The sequence below is a fragment of the Carassius carassius genome, chromosome 40 (genome assembly GCF_963082965.1).
Source record: "Carassius carassius chromosome 40, fCarCar2.1, whole genome shotgun sequence".
NCBI classification, from domain to species: domain Eukaryota; kingdom Metazoa; phylum Chordata; class Actinopteri; order Cypriniformes; family Cyprinidae; genus Carassius; species Carassius carassius.
In genome coordinates, this window is record NC_081794.1 from 5,509,013 (window position 1) to 5,536,969 (window position 27,957).

At 35.5% G+C, this 27,957-nt stretch overlaps 4 protein-coding genes across 6 annotated transcripts in view; 2 read left to right on the plus strand and 2 right to left on the minus strand.

Annotated features, from left to right (window-relative positions):
* Positions 1-128: 128 nt before the first annotated feature.
* Positions 129-6,516, minus strand: LOC132122014 (ubiquitin-conjugating enzyme E2 D4-like). The gene is made up of 7 exons (XM_059531814.1): positions 6,319-6,516; positions 3,051-3,114; positions 2,935-2,966; positions 2,528-2,605; positions 2,342-2,447; positions 2,155-2,248; positions 129-608 (listed from the first exon to the last, which is right to left on the minus strand). The coding sequence occupies exons 1-7, from the start codon at positions 6,340-6,342 to the stop codon at positions 563-565; spliced, it is 444 nt and encodes a 147-aa protein (XP_059387797.1). The 5' UTR covers positions 6,343-6,516; the 3' UTR covers positions 129-562.
* Positions 6,517-7,344: 828 nt separating this feature from the next.
* On the plus strand, positions 7,345-16,673 carry LOC132122013 (transcription factor A, mitochondrial-like). Its single transcript, XM_059531813.1, has 8 exons — positions 7,345-7,369; positions 7,458-7,557; positions 7,872-7,999; positions 8,079-8,149; positions 8,577-8,726; positions 8,868-8,963; positions 9,675-9,731; positions 16,247-16,673. The coding sequence occupies exons 2-8, from the start codon at positions 7,472-7,474 to the stop codon at positions 16,487-16,489; spliced, it is 831 nt and encodes a 276-aa protein (XP_059387796.1). The 5' UTR covers positions 7,345-7,369; positions 7,458-7,471; the 3' UTR covers positions 16,490-16,673.
* Positions 16,674-16,848: 175 nt separating this feature from the next.
* On the minus strand, positions 16,849-24,711 carry LOC132122012 (DNA-directed RNA polymerase III subunit RPC4-like). Of its 3 annotated transcripts, none has more exons than XM_059531810.1 (9): positions 24,622-24,711; positions 22,318-22,495; positions 21,636-21,682; positions 21,248-21,396; positions 20,733-20,857; positions 20,533-20,635; positions 20,162-20,427; positions 18,656-18,808; positions 16,849-17,533 (listed from the first exon to the last, which is right to left on the minus strand). In XM_059531810.1, the coding sequence occupies exons 2-9, from the start codon at positions 22,492-22,494 to the stop codon at positions 17,381-17,383; spliced, it is 1,173 nt and encodes a 390-aa protein (XP_059387793.1). In that variant the 5' UTR covers position 22,495; positions 24,622-24,711; the 3' UTR covers positions 16,849-17,380. The 3 variants fall into 3 exon arrangements, with proteins under 3 accessions (XP_059387793.1, XP_059387794.1, XP_059387795.1); XM_059531811.1 differs by lacking the exon at positions 24,622-24,711 and adding an exon at positions 22,842-22,940; XM_059531812.1 differs by lacking the exon at positions 24,622-24,711 and adding an exon at positions 22,861-22,927.
* Positions 24,482-27,957, plus strand: part of LOC132122011 (protein bicaudal C homolog 1-like) — an 88,567-nt gene continuing 85,091 nt past the window's right edge. Inside the window, exon 1 of the mRNA XM_059531809.1 lies at positions 24,482-24,777. Within this exon, the coding sequence (XP_059387792.1) occupies positions 24,585-24,777 (193 nt within the window). The 5' untranslated portion in view covers positions 24,482-24,584. The remainder of the gene's footprint in view (positions 24,778-27,957) is intronic.

The following is a 27,957-nucleotide window of genomic DNA, read 5'->3' on the forward strand; positions in this document are numbered from 1 at the left end:
GGCTTTTTGTTGAACTGATGGCAACTTATACTCAAAGCCGGTTTAAAATGCATTTTAACAAAGCAAATAAAAACACTATTGTGTACAAACATGAGCAAATGCAAATGAACATATGAGAAACACAGATGCACGCTTTTAAACAAATTTTAATGCAAAATAAAAAAAAAGAAAAATATAGATCCGGTATAGTTGCTCTTAACTATACAATACAAATATCTAAAAGAAAATGTAATTAACTGAATGAGAGATACAATAAAACTGTTTTTAATTTCTTAATTGCCCTTGTGTAGGGTAACTGTAGTTGAATAACTTCATGCCAATCTTAAATAGGATTCATGAAACAAGACAAAGTGCCCAACACCACTGCCGGGAATGACCAAAATGCACAAAACCAATAAAAAGCTCAGCACAGTCCCCTTCATAATACTAGTTAAGCTATCATTATTGGTCATTTCAGATGGTAAATGTTAACAGTACAATGTGTTTAATAATATAACCTAATCTTACTTTTAGATGCTAGAATTTACAGTGATTTGTGACTTAAAAAATGTCCATTAAGTCTTCACATTGCATACTTCTGGGTCCATTCTCTTGCTAGTCTGTTGTACCTGGTACAAGAAAGTCAAAAATTAATAAGTTCATAAACAGACTAGTTTGTCTAACCAGATTTTCCAATCTAACGTAACACGTTTGGTCTATGTTACTCGAACTCGTGATGTTCCAAACCTTTTTAAATGTTCACAAAGGGTGAATTCCTGAAGAATAACCCAGTGATTCTTGTCAATATAATGAAAGTGAAAATACTGTAGTCAGTGCAATAAATTAAAGTCCTCTGAAGTCATAAGATAGCTAGGAATAAACCACAATTTGAGCAACTGTTTAATAAAAATCTTGATATCTGCCCTAACTCTGCTTCATGCATTCTGAAGCACAGTAGCGACATCCAAGATGTAAACTTCACATTGGATTTTTACAATGAATCAAGTTTACAAATCGGTATGAATTCATTCATGAACTGGACTGATCTGATTCACAAATTCACTGACTCAATGGGTGCTACTCAATTCTCAAATAGGTGCTTCCTCGTTTCTTTGCACTTCAATCCAAGTTGGCCATCTTGAATGACATGTTGAGTAGGCAAGGAACAAGGAGTGAGGAATCTTCCAGCAGAGCATGAATACACAGTGTGTCTTGACGAAAACCTTGACACTCATATCAATTCTTCAACCCTTCACATTAGTCCCAATTTTGATTTACGTTTCACCTTTCCAGTACATTTCACATACACTCAAATAATAATAAATATATGCCTTTGAATTGCACATTAAATTTCCATTCATTTGAATCGCATGGTTTTAAAACAAATTTAAAGTAATGCATATCCATCATCAACCAGACAAGAAACAGGTAAGACTTTTTTAAACTGGCCATATTTAAAATATGTTCATACTTTTCAAATAAATAAATGTGTTATGTTGATTCTAAGCAATCAGCATCAATACATTCTGAAATGATCAATTTATGATTTAGATGTTGAATACTATGCCATGTATTTTTTGAAGTGCAGTTTCTCACCCATTTCATTTATGCATGACTGACAAACTTGCTCCACATTCAATTTATTAGTTTGTTAAAACAGTGTAATCCAAATATATAAATCTTAAATTTAGTCTTAAACATTTTCTGAGTGAATTTTGAAAAAGATTTCTTTAAAAACCAAACCTCAAAATCATAAGAGACTCCTGGAGTGCAGTGGGGGATGCTTAAATTAAATTAAAGTGGTGATTAAATGATAAGGAATATTCCAATATAAATAATTTATTTTGATTCCTATTTGATTCATTTTTCCTTGCATCCTTTCCTCATATTCTAGTTGGGAGGAGCTACAGTGCAAGGAAATGAAACAAGGATGCACAATGATCTGAACACACTAGAGGATGGTATACCCTCATTAATTTTGGTCTTTTAAACACCAAGCTAGTATATGATTTCAGAAGATTTGAAATACAGCACACAAATATTCAGCACTTGACTTGAGCACTTTTTGAATACTTTTGTGGTGATTTAGGATCCCTTTGATATGTTTTCAGTGTTGTATGGGTTTGGAACAACACAAGGGAAACAAATTAAGACTTTTTTTAACATTATACTTACTTTTCTTTGTCTGATTTGTAGATGTGTGCTATGTCTGGAACTAAGGGGTCATCGGGATTTGGATCACAAAGCAAAGAACATATGGACAAAAGAACTGAAAAAGAGATGAAAACCAATCACAATCATGAAATCATAGGCAAACTGTTTATACTAATAAAGTACAAAGAATTAAAATACACACAAGTACCTTTTGAAACTGTTAGAGCTGGAGACCACTGCGACCTCAGGATGTCCAGGCAAATACTTCCATTACTGTTAATGTTGGGATGGTAGATTTTTGTTGTAAACGCAACCTGTTAAATTGATATGGGTGTCAAAATGCCATTTTAAGATAACACGGCAAGTAAACGGAGGTGGGGTGTAGCGTCACTACCTTTGGTGGCTTGAAGGGATAGTCTGTTGGAAAGTGAATCGTGAGAAAGAACACCCCTCCTTGGTATGGACTGTCACTCTGCAAATCAAAAGAAATGACACTAGAAATTAGCAAACTATATGGGTGTATTAAAATAGGTTACATAAATTTTAGATCGGCCTTTGACAAAAGATGCTGTTGCTTAGTAAAAAAATATGCACAAGTGAAGTCACAACAGAAGTTAAGACAGAAAAACAAATAAAAAACGATTATATACTGTATTTATTTTAATATGTTCAAAGTGGGGAAAGTTTGACCACTGTGGCCTGTTTTCTCTCTAAATTATACTTAAAATTGACTTCACATCTTCACATTCAGTATGTATTATTTAGTAAAGCAAACTGCTAAAGGCTGAGGTAAGTACTTACAGGTCCCATTATTGTTGCCTGCCAATGAAACACTAAAAATAAAAGAAGAGGCTTATTGAAATTTGTGTTAGATGCTATTATGTAAAGCAACTCAAAGAGAATGACAGTGAACTTACAGTCATCTCCAACCGGTCCAGCAGAGCACTGGGCAGGAGGGTCCCTCTGCAAGTCTTGAAGCTCCTGTAACAGAAGAAGAAATTAAAAATGAAATTATTACTCCACAATTATGTTTCTAAATATATTTAGATAGCCATTCTAATGTGAAGTACATATGTGGAAAAACTCTTTCTAATTTCAGTTTTCAACTAATGTAATAATAAAAAAAAATGGCTGAAGTCAGTTCACGCGAGTGTCTTAGCAGAGAAAGCACACGTGTAGCTCATTAAAATAAAAGCCACCTGGCTTGATATTTTGTTGTGTATTAAACTTACATTCAAACACTAAGTTAGGCTTTAAATACATTGTGACATCCAAATATGGTTTGAAAAAATTATCACAGGGCTCAAAAGTGCTTTAAACAAATTCTATAGTTTAGTTTATTGAATACATAAAGCCTGCAATATGATATTTGATATGGGAATTTCCAAGGCATTTAAACTCTTGGCATGAATAAAACTTTTGCTGAAAAATCTACCATGTGCATTCTGTGCCTACATTTTTTATTTTTATTTTATGTATTTTTTTTAATGTGAAATCTTTAATGATTTTAATGAAGTAAAAATAACTTATATTCTTACCGGACTAAAGCATCTTCGGTTTATGTGGTCATTTATACAACAGAAAAAAATAGGTATAAAATCAAATATGATGCATCAGGCTTTTAAGGAATATTTATTTGTTCATGGTCAGAGGGACAAGATTTTTGTGTCTGCATCTAATTTCATTTAGAAAACTGATTTTAAATACATAAAAGCATATTAAATGCAACTAAAGAGTCCGTTTTATCATTTCAAATAACTTTTATGAAAATGTCAAAATATGGGTGAAATAATGTTCCATCTTCATTCAGTCTAACAGATAAATTTACGGAAAAATCAAACAACATACTTATTCTGACCTGTAATTGTTAATAAAAAAAAAAAAAGTTATCATACAACATTATTATATTTTAAATGATTTAATATGACAAATTGGTAAAACATCGTGATTTAAAGGAAAGTGGCAAAGATTGGTAAAGATTTAAAATTACAATTAATTATTTTTTTTGGGGGAGGGGGTTGCTGCGGTGTGATCCTTAAAGTCGTTTAAATGTCATCTAACATGATGCTTGTTCTAAATATGCCTGACAAGATTTTTTCAGTTTACAAACTATTATTACGCTGAATGACATTCTTGTGGGATTCTTCTGTAAATCATGCTAAAAATGTGATAGTTGTTTTAATTGTTTGTTTTGCCTATACAAAAAGGTATAAATATACTTATTGTGTATATACGATGAAAGTCCTTCCTATTTGTGATGCTTTCTGCCCTATTACCATATACACAGCCCTGAGTGAGAAGCTGCGGCCCGCCATTACTGATTTCTTGCTGTAGCTGCTCGAGGTACAATGTCAGCAATTTACTGACTGCTGAGGACACGGTGGTTACATCTCATTTTCGAAGGAAATGTCCCGGAAAAAAAACAAAACTCTTATACGTCTGTCCTAACATTTCACGCCAGACTGCCTCACAAACAAGGGTCAGTTCAGCACTGGAGTTGTGCAAATATTGCTTCTGAAAGAGGGACTGATACCAACACTTCGTGCGCAAACGTCCAGACTTTAGACAAAGTAAGCATCACACATCACATTTTGTTTTCCAAAAGAGCTTCTTGGCTCTGTAAGGCTAATGTTGCTAAAGCTACCATCATCTGGTTTTCACTATGCTGCATTCACCTGCTACTAGAATGATCATGAATAGAAATCTTGTGGTTAAAAATTGCATTTGGCAGCAATATAAGGTCAGTAACACGGTCACCAACAGTTATACCGTAACAGTTATGCCCGTGAGCATGAGCTCTTCTGAAAAGGGAGGTGGGAGCACCAGAATATTTTCATTTAAAGGGGACAAACACAAAAAGACCGTGTGTTTTGGCTTATACCCTAAAATGCTATAAAAAATTATCTGTGGGGTATTTAGAGATAAAAATCCACATACACACTCTAGGGACACCAGAGAACTATTTAAAATATTGAACCGATGCATTGTATGACACATTTAAACTTTTGATTTTATGCATGAAAACCCAGTTTCATCTTTTACCTTCATATCTCTTATCCAACACTGTATATTTGTATTACATTATATAGTTTGCCCCAACAGCGAAAGTTACAGAGATTTGGTCAATTACAGAAAATTTTAAGACATTATCGAAAGATAACCTGACATTTGATATCTATATGCATTATGCAAGTTGTCTGCAAAACAGTTATATACGTTTCATAAAATATTCAATAAACTGTGCAAACAATATGCACTAATATAAATATATCAGTACATAATCATTACTCTTAACATAAGCCCATTTTAATAGACGTAGACAATCTGATTATGTCCCTTCTTGCGAAACAGAAACTGTCAAAATGACAAAGTGATGGCGTCACGCTTGAACTTCAGAGAATCAGGTTGTGTTGCTTTGTGCCAAACACAACACAACAAACACAATAGAGCCAACCGGCCTTTTTTAGATAAACTACACCAAATCAATAGTAGCCAAAGTACCTCGAAATGTCCCATCAGCTGTGAGGTTTAACAAAGCACACAAAAAAGTGGCTGAATCCACACAAAGCTTGGCCTCGTTTAGTGCGGCTGCTGCCGGAGCTGGAGCAGGTTTGCGGTCTTTGTTCAGTTCTGGGCCTTCTCGAACACGGTTGAATAGACTACATAACAGACTTATTATTCAAATATTATATATTTTCAGTTCGTTTTCACGGTGAACAGCTGAATAAACCACGCGTTCTGATGTAACCAATTACACATTTACTCTGTTTTTTACACGTATAAATGTGTTTGTGTGCTAGCAGCGATACATTACGATGGTAGACTGACAACATTGACGGGTCGATTTAAGGTCTGGTTTACCAGCTTTATTAACAATAAAGGCTATTCTACATTTATTTACATCACCTCAAACAGACAGTCAACAAACAGTAAAAAATCGTAATGACTGAGCGCAGATACACTGACTAGACGTTATATGCTACATTCCGTCGACTAACTAACTAACGTTATATTAATCAGAAAGAGCTTCACTTGATTCACACTATGAACACCAAACAAAAATAAATAACATATTATAAGTAAGTAACATAAATCTTATTTTTAACCCCGGTATTCCATATAAACAACTCCTTAAGGTTAAAAAAAACGTAGCTAATGTTAGTCATGTACGCACAAAGGTCTTACCTTCTGTATTCTCTTTAATGCCATGCTGCTTTACTGTGTATACCGCCCCAGATTTACGCGATTATATTACGTGTCCGATATTATTGCTACGAAACAGCTCAGCAATATTGTGTTTCCCTGAGTAAAAAATGAACGTGAGAGGCGAGAGAGACAGCTGTAGCACAGCTAGCTGACACTTCCGGTGCGGATCTGGGGAAAACAAAATAAAAGTCATTATGTATTATTTATTCATTTTTACATTTAGTCATTTTGCAGACGCTTTTATCCAGAGCGACTTACAACTGGGGAATACATGAAGCGATTGTTCTTAAAGAGGCAAACAGACACAGGAAGTGCTTGTAATACCAAGTTTTATACATTGTTCAAATAAGTCTAAACTAGATGTCAGTGTAAATGTAAATAAGCTTTTAAATAACCAGTTGCGTTCCACAGTGGTTTAACGTTTATTTATTTATTTTTTATGTGAAATCTTTATTCTTATTAAGTGTTAATATAAGAATAACTTTCATACTGTTAATAATATTTTAGTTTCATTGCTGGACTGAAGCAACTTAAATTTACTTTATTATGTATCTGCTTTTTTATGAAGAAAAATCTTATTAAAATGCAAGTATCAAATATGACACATCAAGCTTTCGATGAATGTTTGTTTGTACATCTCTCAATCACCATTGCATTATAAACAATTAATTTAATTATATTACAACTTTATGCAACTGCTATGTATATGCGTTTTATGTAAATAGCCTAATTTTGTTAAAAAAAATATAATTGATCTATCAAGATTACTTACTTTCTGGCCACCTAAATAACAGCAGCAACATATTTTGGCACTTTTATTTTATATATGTCAGGCTTCAAAGGGTTAAAGCGTTTATGTACAAGCTTTCCCGCAAAAATAATAAACGACTATAAATAAAAAGGTAAATGTTGCTAATCCTGAAATGTTATTTAAGTACATGTAGCTACTTCTGTGTAATTTTAAACGAATAATTCTCCCATAATGCACTTCGCTTGGATGGCAGATGGAATGGCGCCTTTACCGGAGGAGGTGGAACTGTAATTCACAACCATAACATTCATTTCAAGGTCTTGTTCACACCGTGCATATTAAATATTTGCCTCATTTTATCGGGAAGATCACAGTCCGTGTATGATGGCTCCGTTCAGTTTGATGTCAGTCGGTGCAAATCTTTTGGTAAAATCTTTGGGTTTGTTCTCGAGTGCATCTGTTGTGAGGTGAGCATGCTTCAAGTTTAAGGTTATTGATGCATGACTTGTTTATTAGTTAATATATCATATCTAATGCATTTTATTTTAACAACATATTTAAATGCAACTATAATAGAGACAACTATACGTTCATAATTTCACATCTGAAAACATACTAACGTTTTGTTAATATGACAAAGCTGCACTAGCTCAATGGCTAAAGTTATAATTTAACTTTTTTTGTAAGGTGTAAAAAAAAACACAGTTTTTTTTTTTTACGAACAATTAGTCTATAACATCCATGACAATTTTTGTACAGTGACAGTTATTTGCAATTGTAGGTGTTCATGTGTTGCTCCAGTGTTAAAGAGTTTTAGCACCACAACCGGGGGTCCACCCAAGAGACCACTGACAGCATACATGACATATGTGAAAGAGATACATCCCACCATCAGCAGACAAAATCCAGGTATCCGCTTCAGTCGCAAGGCTACCTTCCATTTCTGGTTTGTTTTGAAACAAGATAATGAACAATCTGTTTTGTTCAGGAGTCAAAAATGTGGATATTGTCCGAAAGTTAGCACAGCAGTGGAAAGTTCTGACTCCTGAACAGAAGCAGGTAAATTCTTGCTTCATGTATGTGTGTGTTCATATGTTTAGTGTGTTTTGAGTAAATGTTGTACATATACATATCCATGCATCCAGGGAACAGTATAAGTTTGCTGTGGATAAAAAAACACCAATCAATATTTATAGGGAATTTTTATCTAGGGCTATGTTTTTAAAGATTTCACAGATCTAGTTATTTAAATGTGATTGTATATATCATGTACAGAAATACACTTCTGTATTGGTTGTGTACAGTGATGTACATTTTACATAATGTTTTTAATGATATAATTATTTTTTACATTTTATTTTTGGATGATCTGCTCCTTCACTGTTATATGGGCCACCCTGCTCTTTAGTTATTGTTATTGTTATTGACATTGGCCATTGAAAAATTCCTCAGTCATCCACTAATTTGAGCTATATCACTTGTGCAGCCATTTCAGGATGCATCTTCAGCATCCAGGGAGCAATATAAGCTTGCTCTGGAGAAATACAAAGCCCAACTGACTCCTGAACAAACTGCTGCTCTTGCAGTAGAAAAACGACAAAAAGTAGCTAAAAGAAAAGCAATTAGGAGAAAGAAGGTGAGTTTGGCCTTCCATTAAGTAACTACTATACTAACCCACCAATCAGACACTTTACACTGACTAAATATTAATTTCTTCTTCAGAAATAAAGTATTTTAATTACCTTTATAGTAAAGGAACATTGTACTTCACTTGTAGGAGCTGAACAGTCTTGGCAAGCCGAAACGCCCCAGGAGCGCCTTCAATATCTTCATGTCAGAGCACTTTGAGGAGGCGAAAGGAACTACTATGCAGGTGAAAATGGACCTTAGTTCTACATTTTCAAGGTTCAGGTTTTATACAGTATGCAAACATATCTGCATCTAAAATATAGCTAACTTCAAAAACGTGGGGTCAGTAAGAAAATTAGTCTCTTATCCTCATCAGGGCTGCATTTGTTTCATAACATCACATTATTACACATAAAAATTATTACAATTAAAAAAAGTCTGTTAATGTATTTTGAATGTAATTTATTCCTGGGATGGCAAAGGTGAATTTTCTGCATCATTTCTCCAGTTTTCAGTGTTACATGATCCTTGGGAAATTATTCCAATATATGCTGATTTGCTGCAGAATGAAACATTTCCTAACTGCTTCGTATTCTTCTGAAAACCTTGATACTTTTTTCAAGATTCTTTGATGAATACAAAGTTCAAAAGAACAGCATTTCTTCTGTTTATTGAACCCTTTGTAACATAAATATCTTTAAAAATTACAGTTTAGTGCAACCTATCTCACCCACAATCTTACTGACCCCGAGCCATTAAACTGTAGTGTATTTTGTATAAATTATTACACCAGATACAAATAATTGAAATTATGTATTTGAAGTTCACAGTTTAACCAAAGGTACTACAGACCATTAAAGCTTAAAAACATTTGTGTAATATGCAATTGAAGTATTTAACACAATATTCATTGGTTGCAACTAGTTGGTTGAGTGTAATTTGAATTTTTTTCCAGACGAAGATGAAGTCTCTGAGAGACGACTGGGAGCGTTTCAGTAAAACACAGAAACAAGTGAGTTTTGCCTTGAGCATAAAAAGTAGCTCACACTACGGCTCTGTTCCATCATCCTGTGAGCTGCCTGCTGTCTTCTAAGATGCCTTATTATCTGGCTGATTTTAAAACACCACAAGCATTATCTCTGTGAATCATAAATAGCACTTACAATTAGTTATGCCATGGTGAGGACATTTTTCCACCGATTAATAAACTATTACCGATTACACCTCATATTTCACATGAAATTATTTGTTAGTGATGTTTAGGATTGCATCACTGGATTTAAAGCCTATCCTACAAGTTGAAGATCCCTGTGAATGAACGTGTAGATAAATAGTGTAGGAATTCGACTTGTGTGAAGAAATTAATCATAAATGTGCATTAAAACAGTTTTTTTAAAGAAATTGTGAGTAAAATTACTTCCGTTGTGAAAAACGCTCTGATCGGAAGTGACGCAACGGCCGGTAAACATCGTCTCTTCGTAATGGAGTCAGACAGTGAAGAGGTTACAGTAGGGATAAATGTCAACTCTTACGATGGGCCATTGCCGTATAATTACGAGCCGCCTAGGCGAGAGAGGGGTCAGGCAGAGTTAAGGGGAAGGGTAAATGGACAGAGGAGAGAGATAGAGTTGTGGTGTGAGGAGAATCGGTTGAGAATTGGGCAGGTGTCTTGGTGAGTGACCACAGGCTAAAGCCAATTGTGGCTAACGTCTCCATGTTTAACACATTGCAGTATCTTTAATAAATCATATTTAGCAATATTGCTGTCGACTTTGTTGTTTTTCAAGCATCCATGTAGATTGTCACCATTTATGCCAGCAACATGTGTCTTAAAATAATTAATTTAGATCCCAGATTTTAAATGAATGTTGTAGGATGTAGGCTATAGCTTACATATGTGACGGTCAGCTAGTCTGGATAGGGATAGAAATTCTGTGCATTTCTACACAACAGTTTATCGTGAAATTTTGTAGAAATTGCTAGCTGATTTTTAATCAGTAACTGCTTTTAGACCTAGGTGTCCACATGTTCTGCTTCTGCAGATGTCAAGCGTTTGGGCCGTATATCTAAACAACATAACCGGACAGCTGGAATTCAGAACTTAGTCGGCTGTTATACTACTCACCTTAGTATTTCCGACGGACATTATGTAAATGAGCTCACATGTACTGTGGAGTACGTGTATGAAAGCGGTTAGTCTTGAGGCTAGGACGGGAATATGCTGTTCATGTAAATACAGTCATTGTAACAAGGATCTTTTATTGTCATGTGAAGGGATACTGGTTGTAAGGCATGCAGATAAATGCATCTAATTGACAGCCTATACTGTACAGGGGGTGTGTCTTTTTACAGTGCATATTTACCCAAGTTTTAGGAAGTAAGTAGTCTACATGTCGTTTCTTACAAGGTCTTACACCAACCATTAGAGCTACAAGGAGGGAAGGAGAGTGAGTTTATCTTAGCACATTTGTTTAACAGGTGCTTGTGTGGTAGATGTGAGGCTATGCCATCAGCAGTGGAGAGTGTGTGCTGTAGGGAGGTCGACGCCTATTGGTCCCTTGTCCAAAACCTAGATCCCCCAGAAGACATTACCTGCCTCACACTCCATCCAGGGTTTGAAGCATCCTGTCTGAATCCCTTTGTGCTGCAGATAGCATACATGAACTCCAGACAGGAGCATGGCCCTCTTCAAGCCAGCAGACCAGAGTAGGTTTTGAGCAAAAATTATTTCACACTGCAATTCAAAGAAACGGCTTTTCTACACCAAAATAGTAAATCCTGTTAAGCAGGTTTTTAAACTCAGTGGTTTCCATATACTTCCTATAAAAACAACTTTGGTGTTGTGTAGTACAGTAGAATATCAGCCAACAGGACATGCAATATTTACCATTGGAATTGTTTACTATGAAAACATGGTATGATCAAAATGTAATTATGTCCCAATCTACACCACAGGCAGTTCCGATACACAGCATACAGGCAGGTTGTCCGCTGGGTGTACGGAATAATAGGCAGGAACATTAGGAAAGCCATACCTTCATGTGTTGTGTCAGCAATAAGGAGGCAGTTTGCAGAGGAGGGACAAACATAAAAAGGTTTCCAGTGGCCCCGCTTGAAAGACGATTAATAAATACATAGTGAAACAAACTGTACTGGTAAAATTGATCTTTTATTACATGTTAAAACATGAGTGTCATGCGAGATGGAGGCTGACTGCCTCATCCTTGGCAACCTTCTGGACGGAAGAGGTGAGGGGGGGGCGGTGCAGCAGAGGACAAGACGGCACTGCTTTCTTGTAGGGCCTGTGGTGACTTGCAGTATTCCTCTACCAGAGAGACCATAAGATTTATTGCGTATCCTTGAGGAGAGAAATGTTTAGAAAACATTTAGTAACATGGATGACTCGCATAAAGATAGATTCACACAAAAAAGATATTGAAAAACTAAGTGAAACTACTAACCGTAAGATGGTTTCTCCTTGATGGGGTGGACTACCCAGCCACCTTTCCGAAACCGTGGGTAGCGAACAGCTTAGCGTACCTCACCCTCACTAGTTCGCGCTACATCTCTGTTGCCATTACTATTGAAATGTAGGGCTGCCAAGAGAAGTCTCTACGAGATAAGTAGATAGAACATTAGGTCTCCAAAGCTAACCCAATGCAGTGAAATGCAACAGAAATATGACATTAATATCCTTTACCAGTGCTTTCCTGGCAGCTACACTCTCCAGTTTAGTGGCTGCTGGTGATCCTGAATAAAACGTATTCTGTCATATAATCTCTCGCATTTCATAACACAAGTAATTATTAGTACACATGGGGTTACGTATTGATAAAACCAAACTAAAATTTACAAGCACTGAAAAAAGTTTAGACTCAAAACATTTGACATCTTTTAACATAGGCTATTATGTTGTACCTGGTTCCAGCCACTCCTTGTTTCTTGCCTCTCCTTCCAACGGTGGATGTGCGCAGCTGGTAAATGCTGGAGAGCTGTGTTCATGTATGTCCTGTACATGATTTATCATACTCTGCCATTTTGCCTGTATCTCATCTGGATCTCCTGTAGGGGTGGAAGCTGCGGTCCCGTAGAGATGGTTGATAATGGCAGGCCTCCACAGCTTCAGATCCTCACAGTCCCTCTCTTTTGCAGCAGCATCCAGTGCTTTCTGTACACCTGTTCCAGAGCAGACAAACAGAGCAGAGCAAATTAATTATTAGGAAAGTGAATTTAACTACAAAAACAAGTCTGTTATATAGAACTACCAACATCACAATACATACTTTTCCCAATATGCCAGACGTCAAAGAAATGCTTTGTTCCTTCTGAACACATTTTCTCACGTACCCACTTAGCCACCTAAAACACAAAATTGATTTTATAGAATTTATTTTGAGTGATACTGTGCCTGTCAATGCTGTTCAGCTTTAGATCTCTCCTAGCATCATTACCTGCCGATTTCTGTCTGTTATCAGAGCAGACACTTGCATGTCTTGGTCCATCAGGAACTGCATACTCCGCTTTAGACCCTCTAGCTCACACCCAGAGCTGCTTGGGACTTCTGAGCTCTGTAAAACCAACTGATTATTACTGAACAGTAACTGTAATATCAGTAACTAAATCAGACACAAGATTTCTGTGTGACATCAACTTACTTGGACAAGCTGAACATCCAAAACTTTGTTAATTCGATCCTCAATCAAGGAGTAGCTACCATACTTGGCACAGTGTCCAGGAGAATCTGATCTAAGAACGTCAAAAACAGTTACATTTATAGGTTAATGCAAAAACACATTGACCTGTCCAAATCAGTTCTGGCTCAGGGTCCATTGTAGAGATGTCTCCATCTCCATCAGGATCTGAAGTGGCAGTTGCACCCGCCCCGTCTTTGCTGGCAGCACTCTCTCCCAAAATCTGAAAACAGATCGAGATCACAACTTTGAACTCTAAAAAATGTAGTCCTTTCATGAAAATCCCCCATTCATGCATTATTTAAAAGACTGTTAATCTTTTCAAAATCTTTTTAAAGTACGTTAGTCCCGAGCTGCATTCCCTCGCATGTGCCTTGTTGATACCAGCTTCGATTAGTCAAAGAAAACCAAGGCAAATCCGATTTAACTAAGAAAACTAATATTGTAAAGAATTACTTGGATGCGTTTTGGAGACGGTGAAAAGTGCGCGCTCTTTCTTTCAGTCAAACATGCGCCCTGTCACAAGGGCAGCAGTTCATCTACATTACTCACCGATCAAATAAGACTTTGGCGGGACAAAAAAAATCAATTTGGCGGGCGCTAAAACAAGTTAAATGCAGGAAAATTCAATGTGTGAATTTAACCGAGTAGTAATATGCGAATGCGACCACATAAAATTGTAATAAAAAAAAATAACATTTTCTGGAACCCTGTCTTAATAGCTCAATAAAATAAGTGACAGGAGGCTCATGTGCAGCCTCACGGGGTGTAACAAGAGTAAGCTGACGGCAGCTAGGCGGGCTTTCGTGCCATGCCAAGACTAATCCATTATAACGTTAAGAAAAATACATTTGCAGAAATTACATGCAGAGCTACATTTCGATGCAACAATTTGTATATGGTATTATAAGACTTACTGTGCAAAGCTCCCGTTTTCGACGCGCAGATTCTCTGCTAGTGCTAACATTAACGTTAGACTCTTCACTCCCGCCAGATTTTGCAGGTGGACTTGCATGCACCGATGGCACAGCTCCATTTGCCAGCCTAACCCACTCTTTTCGTCGAAATCCCATGCAAAATTCCATAAGATCTCCTTGGTTGTAGCTGTCCGGTGTGAAGTGTTTTTCACATACCACCGTGTGTCCTGTCAACGAGGAGGCAGCGAAATTGCTTCTCTTTGCCTGGACGAAACATATCCAAGCACGGAAATCTTTGTGTTTCTTGTTTGGAAATCGGTGGACCCGATGGCCAGACAAGTTGGAGTTGTCGCATCCAAAACAAACACAAGAATTCACCATTGTGACAACTCAAACCTACTATAACTATAATAACGATAACGACAATCTCTATTTTCTGTTTCCACCTCTCAGACTACGTAAACCCACACTGAGAACCAGGGCTGCAGCGCCTATGTTTGCCTGTCGTTACGTCATATGACGCGTTCTCTGGGAAAAGGCGGTTTTTTGGCGCGTAGCTTAGAATAGGCACTTTTTTTTCTTAATTTATGCCCGTGGGTGTTGTAAAACATATGTATTCTTATGTACGTCTTTTTAAATTTACATTTTCATACAATATTCTGTATAAATTAAGTTATAAAATTATATTGAAAGATGGCCTTTAAAAGGAACTGTATGTAGGATCGACACCGAGTGGTTGAACTAGGTATTGCAGTCCAAATTCAAAATATTGGAGAGGGTTTTTTTCAACCGAACCCTCCTCCTCAGACTTGATGCACAAGCAGGTTTCAGGATTGACATTTTCCACCAACTGGCAATCCGGGGTTCCGAAATACAATTGGGTAAACTGGCAGTGGGTGGGTTTCACAAACCAAAACAGAGACCGACATTCCAGCCTGGAACGCACATTTTCAAAGAAGAATAACTGACTGAAGCATTGTTTTTCAGATAAACAACTACTGTATTTTTTTGGACTATAAGTCGCACCCGAGTATAAGTCGCATCAGTCCAAAAATACGTCATGACGAGGAAAAAAACATATATAAGTCGCACCGGACTATAAGTCGCATTTATTTAGAACCAAGAACCAAGAGAACATTACCGTCTACAGCCACAAGAGGGCGCTCTATGCTGCTTAGTGTAGGCTACAGGAGCACTGAGCAGCATCTCTGGCAGCATAGAGCGCCCTCTGGTGGCTGTAGACGGTAATGTTTTCTGTTAGTTCATTTCTCTTGGTTCATATCAAATTAATTTTGATAAATAAATCGCACCTGACTATAAGTCGCAGGACTAGCCAAATTATGAAAAAAAGTGCGACTTATAGTCCGGAAAATGCGGTATGTTAACTCAGCATTTCTTAAATATCTGGAAACATCATATGGTATTTTTTTGCTTTAGTGGAGTCAAAAACTTACATACTGCACCTTTAGCAGTAGCTCTTAACATCTTTCCCTTTCTTTCAACAAAATGAATGCTTGAAAATGGAAAACAACAGCAATAAAAAAGTACATTGACAAACTCGCTTAATCATAGAATAAGTTGTGTGACATACAGAGCACTGCACGTCATGCAGACAAAATTTATTAGGGTAGTGACTACATTCATTTAATTGTTTATTAAATTGTGTTCATATACTAATTCCCTCAATTTTGATTTAACAACAATCGCTACGAGATGGACATGATTTAATAAACTGAGCAAACAAACCTTTTGGTGTTTGTCAAGTAATGCCATTCATGTGGGGCCGAACACCGCTACCAGGGCAATTCTACTCAGTTATCTTATAAATATAAAACAATATAACATTATAAAGCAATTGAAAGATTGCTATGTTTTGCAGCAGATCCATTATCTGACTTATGTCACTTCTTTATTTTCAGATGTACATTCAGCTGGCAGAGGATGACAGAGTCCGTTACAAGAATGAAATCAAATCGTGGGAGGAGCACATGATAGAGATTGGAAGGGAAGACCTTGTTCGGAGAAAGGAGAGGAGAGCCATCAAAGCCAAAATCACTAATGACATCAAGAAGAAATCCAAAGTAACAGTGGTAAAGGCAAAAGCACCAAAAAAGAAGACTGGAACAGCAGTGAAAAAGACTGTGAAGAGCACCAAGAAGTGAAATGATCTATGTGACTGTCAGACAGAGTGTGTTGTACAAAGGCTAGTACCGTCCTCAAAAAGCCTGTGCTTTCTGTTACTATAGCTGCATTTATAGTGCTCAAAGCATGAAGGCTTTAAAACTGTGAAGAGTCCTTCATGATCTCTCATCTTTACAATAAATCCCTTTTTGCTGGTTTCATCTACTCACTATATCATGTAAACTATAGTTTAGATCCTGATTACGTTTTATAGTACTTGAATTGCTTTTAAGCTACTCAAGAACTCAGTGTTTCTTGGCTGGCTATGAAACGTAAGACTGACATAAGTTTCCATTTGCTTCTTAGAATGAGTTTGTGTATCATGCAAGAGGATGCCATGTTTTGTATAATGACTTTACTTAAAAAATAAACATTAAGATTTTCTATAAAAGCAACAGGAGCTATTTACAAAAGAATGCTACACAACTTCATCAAAACGTTTAACATTTCATAAGTGTGCTAAGGTTAGAGATATTGTACATCCCAAAATGAAAAATTAGTCATTAACTTGACCTCACTCACACACCAAACCTGTATGACTTTCTTGATCCTGTATAAAACAAATTCAGATATTTTAAAGAATGTCTGAGCTGCTCTTTTCCACAATCTCCAAATGGGCAAATGTACATATAAAATTATATGGAAGGAAAACGTCTTGAAGATTTTTCAAAATTTCTCTCTTATAACATGAAAAGTGAGTAAATGACCATTTTCATTTTTAGGTGAACTATCCCTTTAAATACAAATCAAAAGGCTTCAGGTTTAAGCTGAATATTATCTTATAATGCAATTGTCAACTCAGGACATGAAACCTCACATTTTTACATTTAAAATCAGTTATTTACAATATAGTTTAAAATAGTGGGGTAAAATCAAGACTTTGAAGCCGATCTGGGATCAGATGGCAGTTTGGCTTCTTGTAGCAAAGTCTCAAAATCAGGTGAACACACCAGTTTGTGTGTGATGTTTCCAAGCACAGTCATGTCTCCGGTCAGGCCCTCCGACATCCGCACACAGACTAGTTGCTGCAGATACAAAAATGATTATATCCCATGACACACACTTCTTGTAAATGAGATGCACAGTCCATTTGTTTCTTCATCAGAATAGATTTTGAAAAATGTAGCATTGCGTCACTGGGATCCTCTGCAGTGAATGGGTGCCGTCAAGACGCAGTCAATCCAAACAGCTGATAAAAATATCACAATAATCCAAAAGTAATCAACAAAACTCCAGTCCATCAATTAATGTCTTGTAAAGTGAAAAGCTATTTGTTTAACGGTCACTTCTGGCCCAAATAAAAAATTATCTAAATAATAAAATAAATAACAAACAAAAACCAATGGATTTATTACAAACAGTTTTTCACTTCACAAGACATTAATTGATTGACTGGAGTGGTGTGAATTGCTTGTGAATTATTGTGATGTTTTTATCAACTTTTTGGACTCAATCTGACGGCACCCATTCATTGCAAAGACTGGTAAGCAAATTATGTAATGCTAAATCTACTCAAATCTGTTATGTTACAAATAATAGCTCATCTACATTTTGGATGAGCTGACGGTGTGTACATTTTCAACAAATTTTCAATTTTTGGTGAACAATTACTTAATGATAAATAAAACAAATCCAGTTAACCTTAATATTGGGCTCTGCTAAAATATCTTACCAGAATGCTACCATAAAGCCCAAATCCCTCTGACTTACTTTCTTCCATGGAAAAAGGATTTTATAATTACATTGCTTAAAAAGGCTGAAAAGAATTGCATTATAAAAGTGGTCCATATGACCACTTGTGTTATATAGTTGTATGACAAGCTTTAAGATATGTACTTTTTGACATTTCGGAGATTGACAGCCCCAGTTGTCATTTATTCTATTATATGTTAAAGTTGAAAAAAGGAGAGAGAAAAAGAATAGCAATCAAATAATCTGTTATAAACATACTGAAACTAGATGAAAGCTGACGAGAAGAATAAAAGACTATTTGCATATTCTTTCATTCATTATGATTTATTTTAGTAAATAAACTTGTCATACAGATTTTTGGTTGTGTCTGTTCCATATTATGTTTGCACAACTGATACTTTTATTTTTCATTTTGCTACACTGCCTCTATTAAAAAGGTCAATGTGTTAACTCACCTGTAGGAAAGAGAAGGCCGCTCCCTCTGAGACATCTAATGTAACATTTCCCATGACCAGCTGAACTTTACCAGATTTTCTAATCTGCAGTTTTCCAATCAGACCCTCTGAGAAGTCTGACAGCACAGGTACAGAGGCTTTATCAGGCTGATCCTGAAGAATGATATCACAGCATTAAAATCCTTAAGAGGGCACTGTAGATGATATGAAATGTTTATAAACAAATGTGGTTGGCTTTCAAATGCTCATTTCATGAGGAAATAAACTACTTGATTTTTTAAAATAAGAGTACTATAAAATCATATTATAAAATTCAGCAGCAAAAACAACTTGTACTAATTTACAGTAGCAAAAAAAAAAGTTAAATAATAAAAAGTTAAATATTCACAATTAAGGTCTTTGCACACAAAGTTTGACATTTTTGCATGTTAAAAAAAAATTAAAACATCCTCATGTTGTGTCAATTAAGTTTACACACTGCCTCTGAAACTTTCGTCCGTTATAAAAAGAAATAAGGTTCATGTTGCATTTTCGCATCTATAGTAAGAATTTTGATAGGAAAGGATGACGAATACGAAAAAACACATACGAAAATTTCGGACTTAAGGTCTTTGCACACAGAGTCAGAAATTTTTGCATTGGTTTTTCCGTATTCACCATCCTTTCCTATCAAAATGCATGCTACGAATGAAAAAACACAGAAAATCGAATCTGATCCTATTTTTTTAATGATGGATGAATGTTTTGGAGGCAGTATGTAAACATGATTGACACAACGTGAGGTCGCATTTATTTTTCTACATGCTAAAATTTCAGACGAAAATTTCAATGTGCAAAGACCTTTATGCTACGTTTACATGACAATGATGTAGTCAAAACGGAAAAATTGTACCCTTGCGTTTTTAAAAAGTTTTACGTATACACAATGTTTTCGAAATGATTTGCGTTTACACAAATCCGCGGTACTGCCAAAAATGCTGTATTGCGTATGCCAGGCCAGTAGCTGGGACTGTCACCTTATTAGTAAACAATACCTGTAAGGAAATGACAATTATATGTTGTATATGATGCGTCTCCATTGTTGGTTGTAATATTGGTGAATTAAATCCACATTTTGCTGAACAAGCGTTAGCAAACTCTTGAGCAGCAACAACAGTACCATGTACTCCGCCACTGTTGTATATGTTTGTTCGTGCTTGTCTTTTTAAAATCGACGCGTACTGCGCATGTCTACATACCTAACACGTACTAGTACGCACACACATGACGTAAACATTTTCAAAGATTCCTCTATTGGGTGTTTACATGGAAATGATAACGGTGGCACTAGCATCTTCAAAAACTTGCACTTTGAAGCCCGTTTTCAGAAATATGCGTTTTCAGTCCTCAAAACGCCGCCGTGGTTTTTTTTGGCTGAAAATGTTCTCATGTTCTCAAAAAATTATATATATAACAATACAGTAAATATATGATATTTTTAAGGCATTGTATGGAATATAAACTCACCAGAGCTTTCATTTGTGAAGAGCGCTTATCTTGGGTCTTGCCTTCCTTTCTGGGTTTCTCTGGGCTCAAGGTTTTAGGTTGACCAGGTAAGATATCAGGAAGTTGAATAAACAGTAGTTCTTCCTTATCCGAAACACTCAGCTGTTGGAACAGCTCACCAACCGTTGGCTGCTGCGGACATGCAGACGTGTGCCTCACTGGCACAGGGTATTTCTGCTCAGCTTTGGCTGATTTCAGTGCATTATCAGGTGCTGTATCTTCTTTAACTGCAAAAATGCCTTTGATTCAGTTACTTGTTTAATGTAAACAGAAAAAAACTAGCAGCAAAACAAGCTCAATAAAAATTACTGTTAGCATAAACTGTATCTTACATGAACTAGTTGCATCTGTTGACAGGAAGTTGCATGACTGATAGAGTGGAAGTCTGATTGGCCTTTGCTTGGGATCATTTTTTAATCCAGGGTCATCCAAAAACTGCTCAATTAAACCAGAAAAAAGCATTAAAATCCTACTGATTAACTTTCAAGACTTCATGCAATTTGTCAAATGATAAAGGGTCACTGAGACGTACATCATCCCGTTGGAGTTTTTGTAAAATTTCATTATCATCATCCTCTGCATTTTTCTTTTCCTTTTTAATGCATTTAGTGACGAGTGCAGGATCACAATCACTCAGGTTAGAACCGCTCCAATGACCTGCGGGATCAAAAACAGGCCCACGAATGTTGACTTGATGAAATTTGATTTGATATTTCATATTTATTGTACCACCATGAGTCAGCAGTAAGTGCCAATTTATTTATTTGTTTAGCACTTTTTACAATACACATATCTTCATGCTGGTTGATATTGTACTCTAGTTTGATATAAAAATTAGTGCTGTGAAACTATTAATCGTGATTAATCGCATACAAAAAAGTTTTTGTTTACATAATATATGTGTGCATACGGAGTGTATTTATTATGTATATATAAATACAAACACATGCATGTATATATTTAAGAAAAATATGTTAGGTTTCTAAATTAAATATACCGGTAATATAATAATGTCCAATAACTACGTTCTTTAAAAATGTGCTTTACCTAGCTTCCTGTAGGTGTCTGCTGGACCCTGCTCAAAGATGGAGTGAGACTGAATGGTCTGAGGTTTTTCTCGTCGCCGTCTCTCTCTTTGTCTGTCTTCCCTCTCTCTTCTCTCTTTCTTTGGTGCAGTGTGTGTCTCCTTCTGTAACCTCCAGGAAACAAGGGATTTATATGACAAAGCCACCTAGTTATATATATTTTTTAGATAAGAGCTGAAGATGATGTGTTAGTCTGAAATTAATCTCTGGTATTTAAACTTTAGGACAAAAGGGGAGTGAATTATTTATTATGTATCAGTGAGCTGATTAGAAAAATGTGTTTGTATCTGTAATTAAAAATGTTAATGGAATGTGAATGTGGTGTTTAGGATGAGGTATAAAATACTTACTCATCTTTAGTTTTGCGAACAGAGTGAACATTTGGTACAAAAGTTTTCTGTAGGGGGAAAAATAATAAATTGAATATGCAAAATCTAAACAATATTATTGCACAGCTCTATAGATAAAGTTGGATAAAGTTACTGTGTAACCATGCATTGAAGGAAAGCTTATTCATTCAGCTTTCAGACGATGCATTAATCTCAATAAAAAAATTTAAAAAATGGTTTTGTGATCTAGGGTCACGTACAGCAAATTCCAAATTGATTGTTTGTATTGTTGCAAAATGTAAACTACTGTGTATTACTGTAAAGCTCTCTATTAAAATGTATAAATATATAAAAATTTGTGTTCATACAGTAAAGCACTACTATACAGAAAATCTCAACTGCTTGATTGTTTATATAATAACATGTTAGTAATTATTGTTATCATTGCCGGACAGCTATCTCTATATAAAAATTAGATAAGTATAGGCCTATAGTATATTGTAAACATTACAATAAAATCTATATATATATTTTCTATAAAGATGTATATATATATATATATATATATATATATATATATATATATATATATATATACATATATATATATATAATGAATAAGTACTGACTTGACTTTTAATATCTTTGGTGTTTTAAACAAAGTTGAGAGCATTTGTTACTGAAGCACTGACGAAAGTGCAACCTTTTTGTATCCACCCAGGGTCAGATCTCTGGAGCGCAGGGAGGTCAGTCTGCCTGGTGGGGGTGGATTCAGTGAGATTCGGCCTGGTGGCAGAGCTCTACCCACAGAAAAAGAAGCTCTGAGAGTGTCAGATGAGCTCGCTTCTGCATCCCCATCCACATCTCCATGTTCACACATCCTGCCAAAACCCATAAACACTAACTGAGAACACCGACTCTAATCGATTGCCAATCAAGTCATTTGTTTGGGGCATCTTACGCTATTTCTCAGACTTATACAATGGAAAAACGAGCCTCGAAGAGTTATGCGTGTTAAAACATACGCTCGCTCATTCAACCACAACTGCTGCTGCGCGCTCAGTCAAGAAGCGCGCGCCTCCATTTTGTTAGCAACCTAAGCTATCAAAACAAAGACTTTATTACTGTTAAATGCCGTTTGCACCATCGGATTTGGAAATGCGTAGAATGATGATGGTAATACGACTGTCTTTAATACATAAAACTGAAATTAAAAATCGTACGTACTTGAAATTTGTATAAACACCTTAAGTCATTTCTGTTAAATTCCTCCAGCTGAGCTGACAGCTACATCCTCGCAGAAGCTTCATGGGTCACGTGATCCGGATTTACTAAAAAAGTCACAGAAGAATTTATATTATATTATATTATATTATATTATATTATATTATATTATATTATATTATATTATATTATATTATATTATATTATATTATATTATTTAAATATTTATTTTATTTTTTGTAAAAGAATACAAATATGTTATTAGTCTATATTTATCTAATATGGTCTTATATTGTGGCATAATTTTCCTACTATTAAACTGTAAACTGTTTTATAACTACTATATTATTTATATTATATAACATCTTTACATTTATTTATATTATTTTATTACATTAATGAATAATGTATACTTATAATGTACTTAATATAATTATATTTTATAGCATTTATATTGTAAAATATTAATATATTTATTTTATATGTACACATTAGGGCATCATATCTGTCTCAGTATTAAACTGTAGGCATATTTTAAAACTACTGTTTATTAGATTACATAAGATTCAACTTTATTGTCACTGCACATGTAAGGTACAAGGCAACGAAATGCAGTTAGCATCTGACCAGAAGTTCAATAAGCAGTAAGTACAGAATATACAAGGTCTACAATAAGTACAATAAATATACAGATAAGGCAGTATTATGGACATAATTTACAGATTTTAAATACTATCAGCATGATATACAGATAGGTGTACTATGAAAATACTATACAGATGGATTATATAAAGGTGTATGTACACTATAGGCAGAACTATGAACATATGAACATTATTTACACTATTGCAATGGACAGTAAAGTGCATAGAAAATATTCCAGTGCGCAAGTCACTTATAACTAAACAAATGATATTATATTATATACTAATGTAAACTGATCACGTTAATTAATATTATATAATTATATATGTATATTCTATACTGTATGAAATAAACTGTAATGTTATATTATATTATATATTTATATTATATTGTTTATATATGTGTATCATTAAATAAGTTTAATGCATTTACATTATAAAAGTATATAGTATTTAAAACAATAGTGTGTACACACACACTTACTGTATTATTATTAAAATCTTTATTATTAATACTTTTATGAAATCACCACGCATCAGATAAATCATGCTTGAGTAATTCTGCGTTCCAATGTTACAACTTTAACAAAAAAAAAAGGAAAAAACAGTATTAGGCTACAATAGCTTATAGGAATTATCTATTATAAAAATACAAATACAAATATAACGATAATAACCAAACATTAACATAAAAACGTTAAAATGTAAAAAAATAAAAAGTTTCATAAATATATATTTTTTTTAAACAAAGCATGCAGTATTTGTATACAATGGCTGTGTCTCAAAACTCGGAACGTGAGCTGCTTTTTACATAGACATAAACCGCAGGCCGTTTGGGGGCATCATATGCTGACTCCTAACGCCAACGGGCCAAAAATGGTGTTTAGAAGACAGTTAAGTTTTGTGACAGACCCCTTCCATCCACCCTTCCCCCGGCTCATATTGAACAAAGGGCGGCGCTCTGCTTTTGCCTGCCCTCACTTTATAGTCATCCGGTCAGTGTAAGTCACACAGAGCCCGTGGTCGCAATGACTGGCGCTCGCTCTCCGCGGGAATGATCTGATCTGACGGCTGCGGAGAGTCAGCGGTGCTCTGTGAAGTCATGGCCGCTCAGTGTGAACCCTTAAGCGGATACTTACAGCAGTCCGATCCGGGCTCCAACAGCGAGCGCAGCGCTGATTCCCCTCTGCCCGTGTCAGAGGATGACTCCAGTGGACCCACGGCGCCTCCGGACCCCGAGTGGACCGAGGAGAGGTTTCGAGTGGACCGGAAAAAGCTGGAAATCATGCTATTAGGTAAAACTGTTTCCATGACAACTATCACCAATTTTAGAGAGTTTAAAGAATTTGAAAGAAACAAACAAACACTCTGCAAGTAAAACTCAGAGTTAACTACTCAAAATGCACAATTGCTGTTAATCATTGTTTTATTTAACTGAACAGACACTGTAATGTAAAATCTAATGCATTGCTTCCAGCATCTGCAGATCCAGTTGTTTCTCTTCCTTTTGTTTAACTCCTGTGTGATTCCATGGCCATTTTTGTTTTCAGAGACATTCGTTTAAAAAAATAGTAGGTCCTAATTAAAATTATATGAAATAATCCAGCGGCCTAGATGTAGAAAAGCAAGTAGTTGAGGCTCCATTGTTCAGTTTACATGCATAGCTTCCAACTGTTTTAAAGAAAGTTTGTATATTTTGGAAATGGATATAACTATCTGTCATTTAAACATATTTAAGGATTGATTGTTCAAATTATTGGTTGTAGGCTATAGTTTTCTGCTTTTTTACTATGTATGCTTGGAAAATAGGCTAACTACCTATTCCAAAACATTATTGAATATATATATATATATATATATATGTGTGTGTGTGTGTGTGTGTGTGTGTGTGTGTGTGTGTGTGTGTGTGTGTGTGTGTGTTTTATTTCGGTGTTCTGATATTCAGGTGTTTAGTGTAAAATCCCAATTTTGTTTTGATGTAAGGAAGGGAAATGTGCTGTATTCTTTCACAGTATGTGCATAGTGACCAGCTCAACAAATAGATGGCAGTGTTAACGCATTTCTGCTTTTGACATTAGCCTTGAATGTTGTGTTTTCCTCAATCTCCTTTTGGGACAATGAGTTTTTGGCTTAGGATTCACTTAATAAAATAGGACTGAGCAAAGAAAATGTCACATTGGTTTAAAGTAGAGACACAAATCATTTATAAATGCCTCCCTGTCCTTTTATCTGATGTAATTTTGTTTTTCAACTAGTGAATTTATCAAGAAGTTGATAAAAATCGACAAGGACTTCTCATTCTCCAGGCTCTTTAGGGATGGTAAAACGCTTTGAAGCTCTCTGCTGTAATACTTTGTCCATGTCGGGTCATGCTTTCCATGTTGTTTCATGATTCTGAGCAAGTTCAGAAAGGGACATCATCATCATCATCATCCTACAGTCACAAAGTCTCTAAGTTCAGTTCACCACAGCAATCCTTCCAGCTGAGGTCATTCAACATCTCCTTGGTTTTAGAGTGTATTTGATCAATCTGCATGCTGAAGGAATGCTATTAGGATTGGGATTTTCCTAGAAGACATATTCAAGACAGAGAAGCTTGTATAAATTATGAGATATATTTTCCAAATGAAATGATAGGAATTCAGCTTTACTCAGTTTGATATCAGTATCAGTAAAACTAGAATTACAAACACGACTATGTGTCACATATCCAAACCAACCATTCTATGATCCATATAAGAAAAAAAGCACTTTTATTTTGAGAGGGAAAAATATCTTTGTTTTTCTTTGAATATACATTCTATTATGTCATATTGTGCAATTTTGTCAGTGGATGCATACTCATTGGCAGCTCTTACAAGATTACGTGTTGTTTGTAATGTTTTTCCTAAAGAATGTCTTAAACGTTGTTCATCATAAGAGCAATGTTCACATATATTAAAGTTGCAGGTGACTGGGGAGAACTGCTCACCGTCTTGTTTTCAGAAATGTTAACATCACAGGTGTTCGCTCCAAAAGTACTTAGTCCATCAGATATAACGACAACTGTTAAACAACATTCAAAACTGCTTTTATGAAGCTTATTATACCTCTTGAATGGCAACAACTATAAATCATTTCATTTTATAACTATTTTAGCTGGCTCATGTGGAGGAATGGCTCACTGTCATTATGGAAATCTTCCAAAATCAGTAATGAATCACACAGAGGAGGCCTGAAATTGTTTTCTGTCCCAGATGTGTATTAATTTTTACATTTGTGTAGATTATGTCGAGCAGGAATGTGTTCAGACCAAGATGAATTGTAAGCTGTGTCTGTTTAATCTTATTTTCACTGCACTGATGTCAAAATGATATACATGCTTCCGTGCCTGAGGATCAGCACCCATATAATGAAATACAGTATACATTCTGTTGAAAATCTAGTGAGCTGCCTACATATAAGCAGCATTTTAATTACAAAAAATCAATTGGTCATTGTTAAAGATAAATAGTAGCTACAACTGAACTAATGCCTTCTTTATACATACGATTTTTTTAGCTGATTCTTATAATATCCTGCTTAATTTACTCTGAGACCAAATGGCAAAAAGACTCATGGAAACAATCAAGATGAATTCAGAGTTGGGAGCAGTCAACACAATTGTTCACGCTATAATGTAGGAATGCAGTGGTGACGCTGAAAGCCGTCTTCATGGGTCAAGATAACTGTTTAGCAGTCACAGACTGCGTATTTTGGAGATTGTTTATTATTACAATTTCTTGACTTTATAGATAGAGTTTGCACAATAAAGGAGTAGTTCTCTCTGTCCAGTCTACATCAAGGACTTTGGGTTTTTCCAAATTTCCAAAGCTCAGACTGTTTTGCATTACGTGTCTTAGATGAGATGGAAATGGTTTCTCTTCCCAAATTTTGGCTAGAGATTTGCAAAAGTACCCTTGCAAAAGACATTCCCAAACAAGTTTACATGACAGCTCACAGAGTCAACGTCTTTGATCAGTCAGACTCGGGCACTTTGAGAGTCCAAACAGGAAGGGATCAAATGCCTTGTTTAACAAGCATAACTCTTATCACAGATGGGACTGATCCATTCTAGGGAGCCCAAACATAATATTGTTGCTGCCTAGTGATTTTGTAAAACACTTCAGTTTTTATAGCATGTTTATAATGTGGGAATTTTAGGTGAGCTGTTTCTCCAAGACATTAGCTTTTGGGTTTGGCTTTAGAGTTATTTTTCCCATTTTAAAGACTTCTGTTTACTACTATCATTTATTTACTATGTATCCTTGCTTACTAAATTCCTAGTAAACTGAGACATTAAAATGGCCTTCTATTTATGGAAATACAAAGAGTACATTCTGAAACTGCATGTGTGTTAAGTGTATTTTGGCTAGCTGTGTTCTGGTATGTTTGTGCGTGTGCTTGGCTGAGGCCTGGTTAAAAAGTTCATCTTTTTGTTGTCTGTTGGATGAAAG

Excerpts from the sequence above, each read along its gene's own strand:
- LOC132122014 (XM_059531814.1), bottom strand. The coding sequence starts at position 6,342 with ATGGCATTAAAGAGAATACAGAAG. Across the intron at positions 2,967-3,050 it reads TGGACCGGTTGGAGATGACT|TGTTTCATTGGCAGGCAACA; the intron begins GTAAGTTCACTG and ends TTTTATTTTTAG. Across the intron at positions 2,249-2,341 it reads AGCTCTAACAGTTTCAAAAG|TTCTTTTGTCCATATGTTCT; the intron begins GTACTTGTGTGT and ends TCTCTTTTTCAG.
- LOC132122013 (XM_059531813.1), top strand. The coding sequence starts at position 7,472 with ATGATGGCTCCGTTCAGTTTGATGTCAGTCGGTGCAAATCTTTTGGTA. Across the intron at positions 8,150-8,576 it reads TGACTCCTGAACAGAAGCAG|CCATTTCAGGATGCATCTTC; the intron begins GTAAATTCTTGC and ends TCACTTGTGCAG. Across the intron at positions 8,964-9,674 it reads CGAAAGGAACTACTATGCAG|ACGAAGATGAAGTCTCTGAG; the intron begins GTGAAAATGGAC and ends ATTTTTTTCCAG.
- LOC132122012 (XM_059531810.1), bottom strand. The coding sequence starts at position 22,494 with ATGTGTGAACATGGAGATGTGGATGGGGATGCAGAAGCGAGCTCATCT. Across the intron at positions 21,397-21,635 it reads GTTCGCAAAACTAAAGATGA|GTTACAGAAGGAGACACACA; the intron begins GTAAGTATTTTA and ends TGTTTCCTGGAG. Across the intron at positions 18,809-20,161 it reads CTTCACAAATGAAAGCTCTG|GATCAGCCTGATAAAGCCTC; the intron begins GTGAGTTTATAT and ends ATCATTCTTCAG.